The 13,114-nt window shown below is 37.1% G+C and overlaps 1 protein-coding gene across 1 annotated transcript in view; it reads right to left on the reverse strand.

Moving 5' to 3' along the window:
- Positions 1-13,114, reverse strand: part of ABCB11 (ATP binding cassette subfamily B member 11) — a 100,126-nt gene that overhangs the window by 33,984 nt on the left and 53,028 nt on the right. Inside the window, exons 17-18 of the mRNA XM_073019793.1 lie at positions 11,796-11,898; positions 5,246-5,410 (exon numbers count right to left, since the gene is read on the reverse strand). Coding sequence (XP_072875894.1) covers positions 5,246-5,410; positions 11,796-11,898 — 268 coding nt within the window. The remainder of the gene's footprint in view (positions 1-5,245; positions 5,411-11,795; positions 11,899-13,114) is intronic.

A 13,114-nucleotide genomic window follows, 5' to 3' on the forward strand; every position in this document is an offset into this window, starting at 1 on the left:
TAATTTGTGACCTTTCTACTTTTTTATGTAGGCATTTAATGCTATCAATCTCCCTCTTAGCACTGCCTTTGCTGTATCCCACAGGTTTGGGTATGTTTTGTTTTCATTTTCATTCATTTCAAAAAGTTTCCATCTTAATTTCTTCATTGACCCAGTGATTGTTCAAGAGCATGCTGTTTAGTTTCCATGTATTTGCATAGTTTCCAAAGTTCTTCTTGGTATTGATTTCTAGTTTTATTTCACTGTGGACTGAGAAGATACTTGATATGGCTTCAGTTTTTAAAAAATTTATTAAGACTTGTTTTGTGGCCTAATATCTGATCTATCTTGCAAAGTGTTCCATATGCTGATGAAAAGAATGTACATTCTGTAGTTGTTGGGTAGAATGTTCTGTAAATGTCTGTTAAGTTTGGTATAAAGTCCAGTTTATGTCCAATGTTTGCTAATTTTCTGACATGATGATCTGTCTAGTGTGTGAGTATTTTCTGACATGATGATCTGTCTAGTGTGTGATTGGGGTGTTAAATTCCCCCCGTATTATTGTATTGCCCTATCTTTCTTTAGTTTTGCTTATATTTGTTTTGTGAATTTGGGTGCTCTAATGCTGGGTTCATATATATTCAGAATTGTTACAATGTTTTGTTGAATTTTCATTATATAATTACCTTGTCTTTTGTTTTGTTTTGTTTTTTACTATTTTTGATTTAAAGTCTGTTTTATCTGAGATAAGTATGGTTATTTTTGCTCAACTTTGGTTTCCATTTGCATGTATCTTTTTACGCTCCATTACTCTCCGTCTATATATGTCTATATGAGTAAGGTGAGTTTCTTATAGTCAGCATTTAGTTGGGTTATATTTTTTTATCCATTCTTCTAATATGTATTTAAAAGTAGACATTTAATCCATTTACATTTGTAGAATGAAAATATGGGCCCCCAAAATCACTAAGCTAAAGAGAAATGTCAAGCCGGGAATTGCTTAGGGTAAACCTGCCTCCCCCATTCCATTCAAAGTCACCTCTCTGCTCACTGAGATAAATGGATACCTGATTGCCTCCTTTGGAGAGGCTAATCAGAGGCTCAAAAGAATGCAACCATTTGCCTCTTATCTACCTATGACCTGGAAGACCCCTCCCTGCTTTGGCTTGTCCTGCCTTTCCAGACCAAACCAATGTTCACCTTACATATGTTGATTGATGTCTCATGTCTCCCTAAAATACATACAACCAAACTGCTCTGACTGCCTTAGGCACATGTCGTCAGGACCTTCAGAGACTGTGTCATGGGTGCACATCTTCAACCTTGGCAAAATAAACTTTCTAAATTAACTGGGACCTGTCTCAGATTTTCGGGAGTCACATATTCAAGGTTAATATTGATATGTGAGGCTTTGTTCATGTCATATTGCTGATTGTTTCAAGTTGTTTTATAAATTATTTGTTTCCCTCTTTTTCTGCTTTTTTTTTTTTTTGTCTTTGTGGTTTGATGAAATTCTGTTACACCATTTTATTTTTTTCTCTTTTTCCTTGTGTGATTATTTTATATGAACTGTGAGTTTTATATTTCAATATGTTGTTGTGATGGTGAATAATGACCTTTCGTTTCCATGTTTAAGACCCCTTTGAGCATTTTCTGTAGGTCCAATCTAGTGGTGATAATTTTTCTAAGTGTTTGCTCGTCTGGGAAGAACTTTATCTCTCCTTCACTTATGAAGCTTATTCTGGCAGGATACAAAATTCTTGGCTGACAGTTTTTTTTGTTTGTTTGTTTTGTTTTGTTTTTCTTTTCAGCACTTTGAAAATGCCATCTCATTCTCTTCTGGCTTGTAAGGTTTCTGCCGAAAAGTCTGCTATTAGTCTGATGGAGTTTCCTTTATAGATGAGTAGATGCTTTACTCTTGCTAATTTAAAAATTCTTTCTTTTACTTTGATTTTACACATTCTGAACATAATATATAATGGTGAATTCCTTTCTGTAATGTGTTTGCCTGGGGAATCAATGGACTTCCTGAACTGGGTGTCTAACAGTCTTGACAGACTTGGGAGGTTGTTACTGATAATTTCTTTAAATATGTTTTCTAAACTTTTTGATCTCTCTTCTCTTTCAGGAATACTGATAATTCATAAGTTCAGTTTCTTTATTTAGCCCAAGTTCAGTCAGTTTACTCAGTCCAAGACATCTCAAAGGTTTTGTTCATTCTTTTTATTCTTTTTTCCTTATTTTTGTCTGACTGGATTATTTCAAAAGACATGTGTTCAAGTTCTGAAATTCTTATCTCTGCTTGGTCTAGTGTATGATTTAAGCTTTAAAGTGTATTTTGTATTTCCTTCAATGAAATTTTTCGTTCCAGAATTTCTGCTTATTTTTAAAAAATGATATTTATCTCCCTGGTAAATTCCTTATTCATATCTTGAATTGATTTTCTGATTTCTTTGTATTGGTTTTCAGATTTCTCTTGCATTTTATTATCTTTAAATATCAAGATTTTAAATTATTTGCCAGGCATTTCAAGAAATTTTTTGATTGGTTCTGTATTAAACTGTTCTCACACTGTTATTCCTGAGACTGGATAATTTATGAAGAAAAGAGGTTTAACTGACTCACAGTTCCACATGCCTGGGGAGATCTCGAAAAACTTACAATCATGGTGGAAAGAAAAGAGGAAGCAAGCACATCTTCATATGGCCAAAGCAGGAGGAAGAAAGAGTGAAGGGGTAAGTGCTACACACTTTTATCAAATTTTGTGAGAACTTACTCACTATTATGAGAACAGCAAGGGGGAAGTCTCCTCTATGATCTGGTCACCTTCCACCAGTTCCCTTCTTCAACATGTGGGGATTACAATTTGACATGAGATTTGGGTGGGGACACAGAACCAAACCATATCATTCTGCCCTGACCTCTCCAAAAGCTCATGTCCTTCTTACATTTCAAAACACAATCATGCCTTCTCAATAGTCCCCCAAGTCTTAACTCATTTAAGTTTTAACTCAAAAGTCTAAGTCCAAAGTCTCATATGAGACAAGGCAAGTCCCTTATACCTATGAGCCTGTAAAATCAAAAATAAGTTAGTTACTTCCAAGATACTATGGGGGTACAAGCATTGGGTAAATGTTTCTGTTCCAAAAGGGAGAAATTGGCCAAAACAAAGGTGTTCCAGGCCTCATGCAAGTCCAAAACCCAGCATGGCAGTCATTAAATCTTAAAGCTCCAAAATGATCTTTTTTGTCTCCATGTCTCACATCCAGGCCACGCTGGTGCTGAGATTGAGTAATTTATGAATAAAAGAGGTTTAATTGGTTCAAAGTTCCACATGGCTGAGGAGGTCTCAGGAAACTTACAATCAGGGCAGAAGGTGAAGGGGAAGCAAGGCATGTTTTCACATGACCAAATCAGGAGGAAGAGAGAGCGAAGGGGGAAGACTACAAAGTTTTAAACACCCGATCTCATGAGAACTCACTCACTATCACGAGAACAGCAAGGGGGAAATCCACCCACCCATGATCCAATTACCTCCCACCAGGTTCCTCCTTCAACATGTGGGGATTACAATTTGGCATGAGATTTGGGTGGGGACACAAAGCCAAACCATTATCGGTTGCTGGACACTTGTTGTGGTTCTTTGGTGGTGTCATATTTCCAGGCTTTTTCATGTTTCCTATGTCCTTCCATTGATATCTGTGTATTGGATGTATCAGTTGCTTGTTTCAATTTTTGAATTTGCTTTTGTAGGGGAGATTTTTAAAAAATACTTTGGCTTTGATTTTGGGTTCATGCCATAGTGTGATCTTTGTATGATACTACTCTAAGTCTGTTTATGACTCAGTCTCAACAGTAGACCACAGCAGGGTGGCAGGGATCCTCCCAGAGGTGATAGGAGTATCTAGTCTCCTCTCTCTCTCCTTGGAGCAGTGCAGAGGCAGTGCGTGTTTGTATGTTCCTGGTATCTAGGCCCTCAAAATGATGCCTGACTGAGGCTTCTCCAGGACTGCATGTCTGTGTGATTCCATGTGGGTTTCCCTTTTGGAGCAACATCTCTGTGGAATCTTTAGGCAGTTCTTCATGTCAGGGACAAGGCCCTAGTGAGTCAAGAATTTGTCCCGTAGCCAAGATTTTGGAACCCTGGGGGGTTTTTCTCTTACTGTTTGCCCATATCCAAAAGCCTCTTGTGGCTCTCAGGCAGTCCCCAACTGGGTAAGCTGCCTCAGATCCTCTCCTTTCTTATTCCTGGTGCTTCTCCATCCCTTGTTTGGTGAATCCTAACGTTCTAGCCCAGGTAATCTGTTCTAAATGTAAGTATCTACTTACTATTCTGATTCCTCTTCATGGTGAAGGCACATACTACCTGCATCTAGTCAGCCATCTTTCAGTACTGTTTCCATGATCAAATTTTGATAACTAATCTTGCAATGACAAGATTTTACTAGAACCTGGCTCTACAGTTACACTGGCTGGATTTGAATCCCAACTCCACTTGCTAGCCTAAGCTCTCTGTGCCTTGGTTTGCTCCTTTGTAAAATAGAAATAATAAGAATACCTACCTTAGATGGTTGTTAGTAAACTTAAATGAACTATTGTACATAAAGTGCTTAGATATTGCCTAATACATGTTCATAGTTATTATTATCATGATTACAGCAATAAAGTCAGATACAGAATATAAGAAATTCTAGGAAGTAAAAAATTGGAATAAATTTAGTTTTCAACCATGCCTTATTTTACCTTTTTCTTTTTCTGCTTCCTATCCATATTCCTATTTCAATAGTGCAATCAATGGAGAATTATACATCAAACACTAACACCTGCTATATAAGTCAAACTTTGTACCTCTTCTGTTCAGTAAGATCAAAATTTACCTAAAATCCTTTTGTATTATTCAGTGAATCCACTTTGCATTTTGATTAGGCTTGATATATATTACTAGAAAAATTGCCCTCTTCTAACACAAAATTTTCAGTGGCAGTACCTTTATATATATATATACACGTATATATATACACACACATACGTGTGTGTATATATATATATATAGGCGCGATGACTCTGTAAGTGCCCTGCCAGCCCAAATGAGAGTTCTTAGCTTTGCCTTTTTACCTTCTGTGTGATGGAGGCTCAGGAAATTTTTCATTCTTTAGACATGAGAAAAATGAACTAACAGTAAAGAGCTAAATACATGAAAACAAAGAGTGGACTTATCAAAACAATAAAAGGTATGAGAAGAAAGCTAGTCCAGCTGTATACTTACCCCAAGAATCTGGCTGAATAAAAAGGCATACAAGGGTGTGACTGTCCCGTTCACAGCTGCACCCACAGACCCTGCCAGCATGTAGGGCCATTCTGGAGCATTGAATTTCAGAATCCTCCTAACTGGGGCAGGTTCAACTTCTTCCCGCACAGGAATGTCCTCGTCCTTGAGCAGAGAGAGGGTTATATTAATCATCTAAATGTACTCACGACATTTTGCATGTGCTCAAGACATGTTGCAGCAGATCCTTTGGCATTCACAGATTTGAGGGTCATAGTTTAATGAGTTATGAGTGACCTCAAATGTCTATGGGATGTGGCGGTTTGTTATTTTTTGAGGAATAGTTTTGAACAAAACTATTGCTGTGGCTGAATAAAAACTGAACTGAGCGAATACTCATTTGAAGGTGAGTTTATAGTTCTCATTTCATTATTACATGTGTATTAACTCTCAGAGAGTAATAAATATGTTGGATCTTGGAGAAAAATAACTCCCATTAAAAAAAGAAAACCTTTGCTATAGTTATATTTACACCTGTGAGGACTTGTGAAATTTTCAATTTTTAAAATAAATGTCAAGGTTCTATAATGTAGTAACTGGTTAAAGCTCTAAGGCAGGTCAGTATATCTGAAGTAAGAAAGACAAAATAATTTTAAAAATATATTAAGTGGTATCAACAGTTATCATTGAGATGTTTTCAGTAAGGTTTTCCTTAATTAGTACCCAGAGGTAAGTAGTACTCCATTTGGATTTCTAAATTGCACATTTCTTCACACAGAGTGAACATTAATTAGCATTTCTCTTTAGTTGCCATTGAAGTCAGAGCTAGCAAATTTTTATCTTCTCGAAGACAAATATTATACATGGACCTCCGTTGTCTTTTTTGGCCATAATTTTTCCTTACTATGGATACTACTCATGTTTAGTCTTAAGGGTAATTAATTCATTAATTTGATAAATTTATTACCCACTTTGAAAAAGGATTTTAGGCAGCTTATATAGATTTGTATTGATTTTTAAAAGCTTTTCTATTAACATTTACTAAAAATATCTATAGCAAATTGACTATAAAGCTTAATTAGTGCTCTCTTTCATTAACACAGTAATTTATCTTTTAGGGAGCTGAATGGCAGGGATAGACAACAGCAAGGATCCTCAAAAATTTTCCCTTTGCTTACAAAGTCAAAGACCACATTCAATTTAAATGAAAGTCTGGTGTCATATCCATTTCATTACAGTTGCAAGTCAAATAAAATGAAGGAAGGCAACTTGGGCTGTTGATGAATTTGGTACTGCCTCCACTTCAAGTTCTCTCTTGGCCTGCTCTCACCATTTGTACTTTGTCATTACTGCTCACTTATGCAACAGGTCCTTCTGTTCAATTATTTCACCTGTGACAGCTTACTAGCTCTAGGCAACCTATGCCAGAAAGGCAGAAGGGTACCGGGGAAAGTGTGAGTGTAATAGGCATAGAAAAAATGGAGCTCTTGGACAAGCCGCACGTGGCTACCAATAAAGTATATCACCAAGTGCTCTAGCTCTCTGGACCTCAGTTATTTCATCCTTAAAAGGAGAGACCTGGACTAAGTTATTCTGGGGAAACAATCTCTCTGAGTCTCCCATGTTTTTGCACATCTTGTGAACAGAGGCATTGATTGTCTTCATTCACATTATTTTTTCAAGGGTATTTGTATAGCAAACAGTTTTGGACGACAAAGAAGGTGTCTTCATCCCAAGTGCAGTGCAAACCTTACTGTCCCCATCTGCCCATTATGAAAGATTCAAGCTCCTCAAGCCCGGGCTTCCTCTCATTTAAAACACTCACTTCATTTGTTGGTATCATCTGGCCCTCTTTGCATTGCCTTGTGGGAACTAGGGGTTGGGTTGGGGAGCCAGTGCAAATGCTGAACACTGGCTACTGCTATTGCTATGATCAATAAAGTCCTTTGTCTCTGGTTCAGGCTGCTCGTGTGACAGAGCAAGACTGCATCTCCAAAAAAAAGAATATGAACACTGTGATTCAGGATGCTCGTGTATACTGCCAGCATTATGAAACTGTGTGAGACTAACTGAATAGCTTGCAATTGAGCAAAATATTTCAACCCTTCACTGTTTTGGACAGTGGTTGGTATCCAGATCTGGATGCTCTCAGATTCATGTGGTTTGGTGATTAAAAAACCAGATTCCTGTATCCTGTCACCAGAATTCCAATTTAGTAGGCCTAACTGTGAATCTCTGTCTTAAAAAATACTCCTCAGGTAATTCTGGTAACCAAAGTTCAGTTTGTGAGAACTCCAAGGCTCCTCTTACCACTAAATGGCAAGGATTCAAATGTATGTTTGAGATGTGTCAGCTGTGCTGTATGTACCATCAGAGGGTACACTTTGAAGCTTGTGAAGACTGTTAGCACTCACTAAATTCTGCCAGCTTCCTTGTGACATTAAATACCAGCATTTCCTGGAACCACTGCCCCACAGGATGGTCCACCCACAGTTGGACATGATAGAAATTTTCCCAACTTTCTGATACCTGAAGGTATCCTTATCCCTAAACAACACCACTCAGGACATGTCAAAGCAATATAAAGTAATTCCTGTCTAGTGGTTTTCATTCCAAGAGACACTAACAAGAAATACAAATTAATTAATTTGAATACTTTTCTTTGGTTCCTCTATACTAAAAGTTTGACTTTAAAGTTTGACCCCCCACCCCGCTGAAAAAATGCAGCTGTCCAGCTTGAATGCTGCAAAAACTAGAAAATCTGTCCCTAAATATTGGACTTTTGATTGCATTTTATTTGATATCTCTACTAAAAGAACAGGAGAGGAACAAAAGAAAACAATACAAAATATAATTAAAGTCATTCTGTAAAGAAATAATTTTCTCTCTGATTTTGCAAAATTAAACATACAGAGGAGATTAATACATTAACAACAAATTGTAACTCACAGGCAAAACTATAAAATTTATATGTGTTTCCTTGTACCTCAATTGTAGCAGTGGCAGGTTGCATAGCACTTTTTAAAAATTATATACAGCCGGGTGCGGTGGCTCACGCCTGTAATCCCAGCACTTTGGGAGGCCGAGGTGGGCGGATCACAAGGTCAGGAGATTGAGACCACCGTGAAACCCGTCTCTACTAAAAATACAAAAAATTAGCCGGGCGTGGTGGCAGGCACCTGTAGTCCCATTTAGTCAGGAGGCTGAGGCAGGAGAATGGCGTGAACCCGCTAGGCGGAGCTTGCAGTGAGTGGAGATCGCACCACTGCACTCCAGCCTGGGGACAGAGCGAGACTCCGTCTCAAAAAAAAAAAAAAAAAAAAAAAAAAAAAAAAAATTATATATAAAGAATTGCCTGTCAGCAGCTGCATAGCAGGGAGAGTAACAAAGCTCTTATTCATCTTTGCATCCCCAGTGGGATACCTGGCACTTCATAGTGTACAATCAATGTTTATGGGATAAAAGAATGAAATTTTTATGTCCATGCTGCATACATGCAACAAGAGATTTATTTTAAATTGCTCATCTACTATGATGGATTCATAGTTCAATGCTAGACACTGGGCTTTTCTCATTTTCCTTTCTTACATCTTCTGTGTAGGCCAGAGGAAAAAATAACCTCTGACTTAAATCTTAGGTCCTGCTTTCTATACTTTGTTACACTAATTTCTGCAATCCATTCAATAGAGGTCTCCTGCCCTAATAATAACTTTAAGATTTGATGGTAAAAAGTGGTAACTATGACAAAGGAGCAGAGATTTTTCAAATGAACTAATACTGATAGCCATTTTTATGGGTCCCATCTCTGTCTTATCTTAACCAATGCCCAAATCCTATCTTATAAGTTATCTGTGATGCAGTTATGGGTGTCTAATATTTGATCCTGACTTGATCTCATACATATTCTGCCTTGTGTTTTAGTTTCACTGAAAGAGATGCCTAAATATTAGAGACTAAAACCTTTAGCCTGCGGGTTTCCCTAATCCTAAACTTAATGTTGTCAACATTGTAACTAACATCTGACCCCATTTACAGCTAAGAGTACTGCTTGGAGAGCAAGGATAAATGGGTATAGTCTCATTTCTGTCACCAACTAACCATGAGACCTTGGGTGAAAGCACAGACTTCTCAGGAAACGATTCTAAGTTTTAGAGTCAATACTCCACACGACCACAAGGTGGAGATAACTCCTTTGTGTAAATTGACCTTTAACACCGTAAGAGAGTATTTTCCAATGTACAGAAGGTAAGGCTAGGTCTTTTCCATCAACATGAGAAACAGAAAGGATTTTGCCAATGCTTGGGCTTGTGGAATTTAGTTAAGTATTAAAATACTTTAAAATACCAAAACAGAGCAACATTTTACCCTATAATGTTACTTGAGATTAGAAATTTCATGTCACATTTTATTAACCCCTTTCCATTATTTTCTTTTCAAAAATCATTAATTTTTTAAGGAAGTACTAATAAAATTATTGTACAAACCAGCGGTATTAATATGAGACCTTTTCCCATTGGAGCTTTAGTATAATCACACTGGCTCCCCTATCATTTTTCTCTCTCTTCTTCCTTTCTATCTCCCTTAACTAGAGAGAAAATAAAGTCACATCTTTTAAAACGTATGCTGGTCTACATATAATTGAGTTTAATTGTTCTATTCTAAATATATAATGCTGACTAGTAGAACATAATATGAAACATTTTAATCACTGTAAAACTAGCCCATATATTTGATTTAGATTTCCTTTTAGTTAAATAGTTCCCTCCTGAATTGTTCCTGCATCAAGAGAACTCTATGGGAATCTGATCTCCAGATGTCCAGGGAATCTGATGATCCCCTACACCTATGCTAGGTCCTCTACCAGCTTGAAAAACAACAATGAAAAAGTCAGATTTTCCTTCCCTCCCTCCCTTCTTTCCATCCTTTTACTTTTACTTTTATTGTCAAGTATTTACCCAGAAACTAGAAAAAATTAAAAGGCAAAAATTAAATATGATTGGTATTGCTGTGGTTCAATAGAAATGTCAACGTAGTGGTTGGTTCTTTCTCCCCTGAAGCTCTATTAAACTCCTGTTCTTATATAATACATCTTATAGTTATTTGGGGCAGCATCATGGACTCAATGAAGTAGCTATTTCTAGAACTGGAAGAGCAGTTGAGTCTTTAGTGGCAGGATGCAGTAAGAAACTATGCTTGCTAAATGTGTGTTCTCTCACTGTGATTCATCCTGCTGCTCCTGAGAAAACGTGTTCTATGGAATTTATTTAAAGCGTCTCTTAGAAATTGAGACCCCTGTTTATTCAATATTAATACATTAAAAACAAAAGAGAACCCCATCACTCCCTTGTCATTTTCATAAGGTCATAAAGAGTATGCTACTTTATTCCAAATTTGTCCATTGTGAACCAATGTTTGTAATTACTGCCTAGCGGATTCATGTGTTGGAATTTTATTTAAGACAATTTGAAATTACATCATGCATAATGGATGTGCTTGTAATTAAAAAATTCTCTGACTTATTTGCTTTGATAAGTCTTGCAGTTGGGGTTTTATTTTACTGTGGACAATTTTTCATTCTAGTTTTTAAAATCTCCTGATGCCTTACTAAGTGTAAGGCACTGGGTTAGGTGACCAAGTTGATTCAGACACAAATAAGATGTATCACTAACTTTAAGAGGCTTATAATTTAGAAAGAGGATAAGTCAACATGACTTTGATTAAGGCTCAATAAGAAAATTGCCATGAAAATTTTCTAATGAAGGGTGGTAGGGGAATGAATGTGAGAGTATCAGGGCTGAAACATAACGTGCAGTAATGAAGAAAGGCTTGGAGGAGAATAGGTGGGCTCTTTATGTGAAAATTAGACAATGTCTACAAGAGCAGAACACTTGTATCCTTAGGAAGAAATTGTATATTGCTATACATGTTGTTTCCCCTCCTAGATCTTTAATTTTATGGTACTTTGAATTATGTTAAAATTGATAGCATTAATTTAAATGTATCTTAAAACCATTATAAAATTGTATGAAATCAACAAATGTCTGTGAAACCTAATTGGCCTCCATTAATTCAAATATTTTGATAACTTGTAATAAGGGCTAGCCTATTCAATTACCTTTGTTGATCAAGATATTTTTGCCAAAATTGTTGTAATTTAAGAAAGAAATTTTAAAATTTGAGAAAAAAAAGTTTTCAGGTATTCTTAACTTTTATAAAAGGATTTCTACATATGAGCAAATAATCTGCTAAGTACCCATAATTCACACATTCTGTGTTTGTTAGAATAGTTTGTCTAAGACTCTTAATTAACCCTTAGAAGTCCAGTTTTCATTACCTTGTATTCTTAAAAGTAATCAATTAACTAATCTGCACTAAAAATATTGTCTAAAATTTAGAGTTTTCATTAGGTCTTAATGTTCCGTCTTTTAGTCTGACTTGAAACACTGCTAGGTATATACCTAGAAAACTCATATTCTAAGGCTTAAAGGGCACCCAACAGTCCCCAGGAGAGACTTTTTCCATTTCCCCCCATGAGCAGTTGGTGCCTGACCTTTCTGTCTTCTTCATAAGTAGACTTATGATCTACAACAGCTAACGGAGGTTCGTGCACCAGGTAAGAAAGCTGAGACTTGGAGCGTTGCCTGATGGAAGCTCTGTAAACAAACAGAAAGATGAAACAGTGTAGACTGTGGCCATATTGGAGCAGAATCAACTGGTGTCCAAGTTTACATCTCATATGTCAAATAAATAGAAATGTTTGGTAGGTCACATGGTAACCAGGAAAGGGAGCCTGCAGGTTAGGTTTGACAGAGCTATTCTTATGGTAGAGCTAATCAGGTTGATTGCTCTGGGCCCTAATATCTTGCAAGCATTGGACCCAGATTCAGAGTGCAGGCAGGGAGGGAGAAAGAGAAACGGAGCAAAGTTGTCCTACCAGTTCATCAAAAACCACCTAAGGCTCAAATACTTTCTAAACCCTGGTTCTGCTAATTGCTGCCTTTGCAACAGTCCATTTCCTTTACCTTCCTTCTGGCTTAGATTGTGGTCTTGATCTCTCTCTCATACCTGATGTGTTCAATTTAGCATGGTTACAAATGATATGAGGAAATAAGGCCTCTGAAGAGATTTTCTCCAGGCTATGTACTACCCCTAGAGATGCATGAATGAGTATCTTGTTGAAATATAATTTAGCTCAATGTGTTCATTCATATATTCATTAATTCAACAGAAGCTTATTGGGCATCTACAACACACAGACCAAGGCCAGGTGATGTCGGGGACACGAAGACTAGCCAATAACAGATTTCTCCTTCAAAAAGTTTAAATCTTATAGAAGAGGCCTGTACCACACCCTGATGTAAAGAAGAATGTAGTAAGTGCTATTAGGCAGGTTTGAATAAAGAGTATGGAAAGTCAAATGAAAAAGAAATGTATGGCAGGTGTTACCAAGGCAAGATTCATGGATGAGATGGCTAAGGTAGGATTTGGTGATTTGTAGACTATAGAAAAGAGCATTTCTGATTGAGAGAACAGTATAAACAGAATCATGGAGACAGGGGAGGACAGGCTTGCTTGCTGAATATACTGAGTACATGATAAACATGGGAAGTGATTGGTTCAGGCTCCACCCTTCTCTTCCCTCCCCCAGACTCCTGGGAAGGAGGCCCCCATTCTCCTCTAGGTTAACCTTAAAGTATTTAATGCTGGGAGTTGTTGACAATTATGTTGAGACCTTCAAAAAAAGAAGTTTCCTGAAAACTGAAGCCAATGGTGAAATAGTAGAGCTGAGAAAGGAAGAGAGAGAAACTGGTATCTATCTTGGACGTATCACTGAAGCTCTAGCCTTGCCTGAAGCCAAAGCATCTTTGG

Source organism: Chlorocebus sabaeus, chromosome 10 (assembly GCF_047675955.1).
Source record: "Chlorocebus sabaeus isolate Y175 chromosome 10, mChlSab1.0.hap1, whole genome shotgun sequence".
In the NCBI taxonomy this organism is placed as follows: domain Eukaryota; kingdom Metazoa; phylum Chordata; class Mammalia; order Primates; family Cercopithecidae; genus Chlorocebus; species Chlorocebus sabaeus.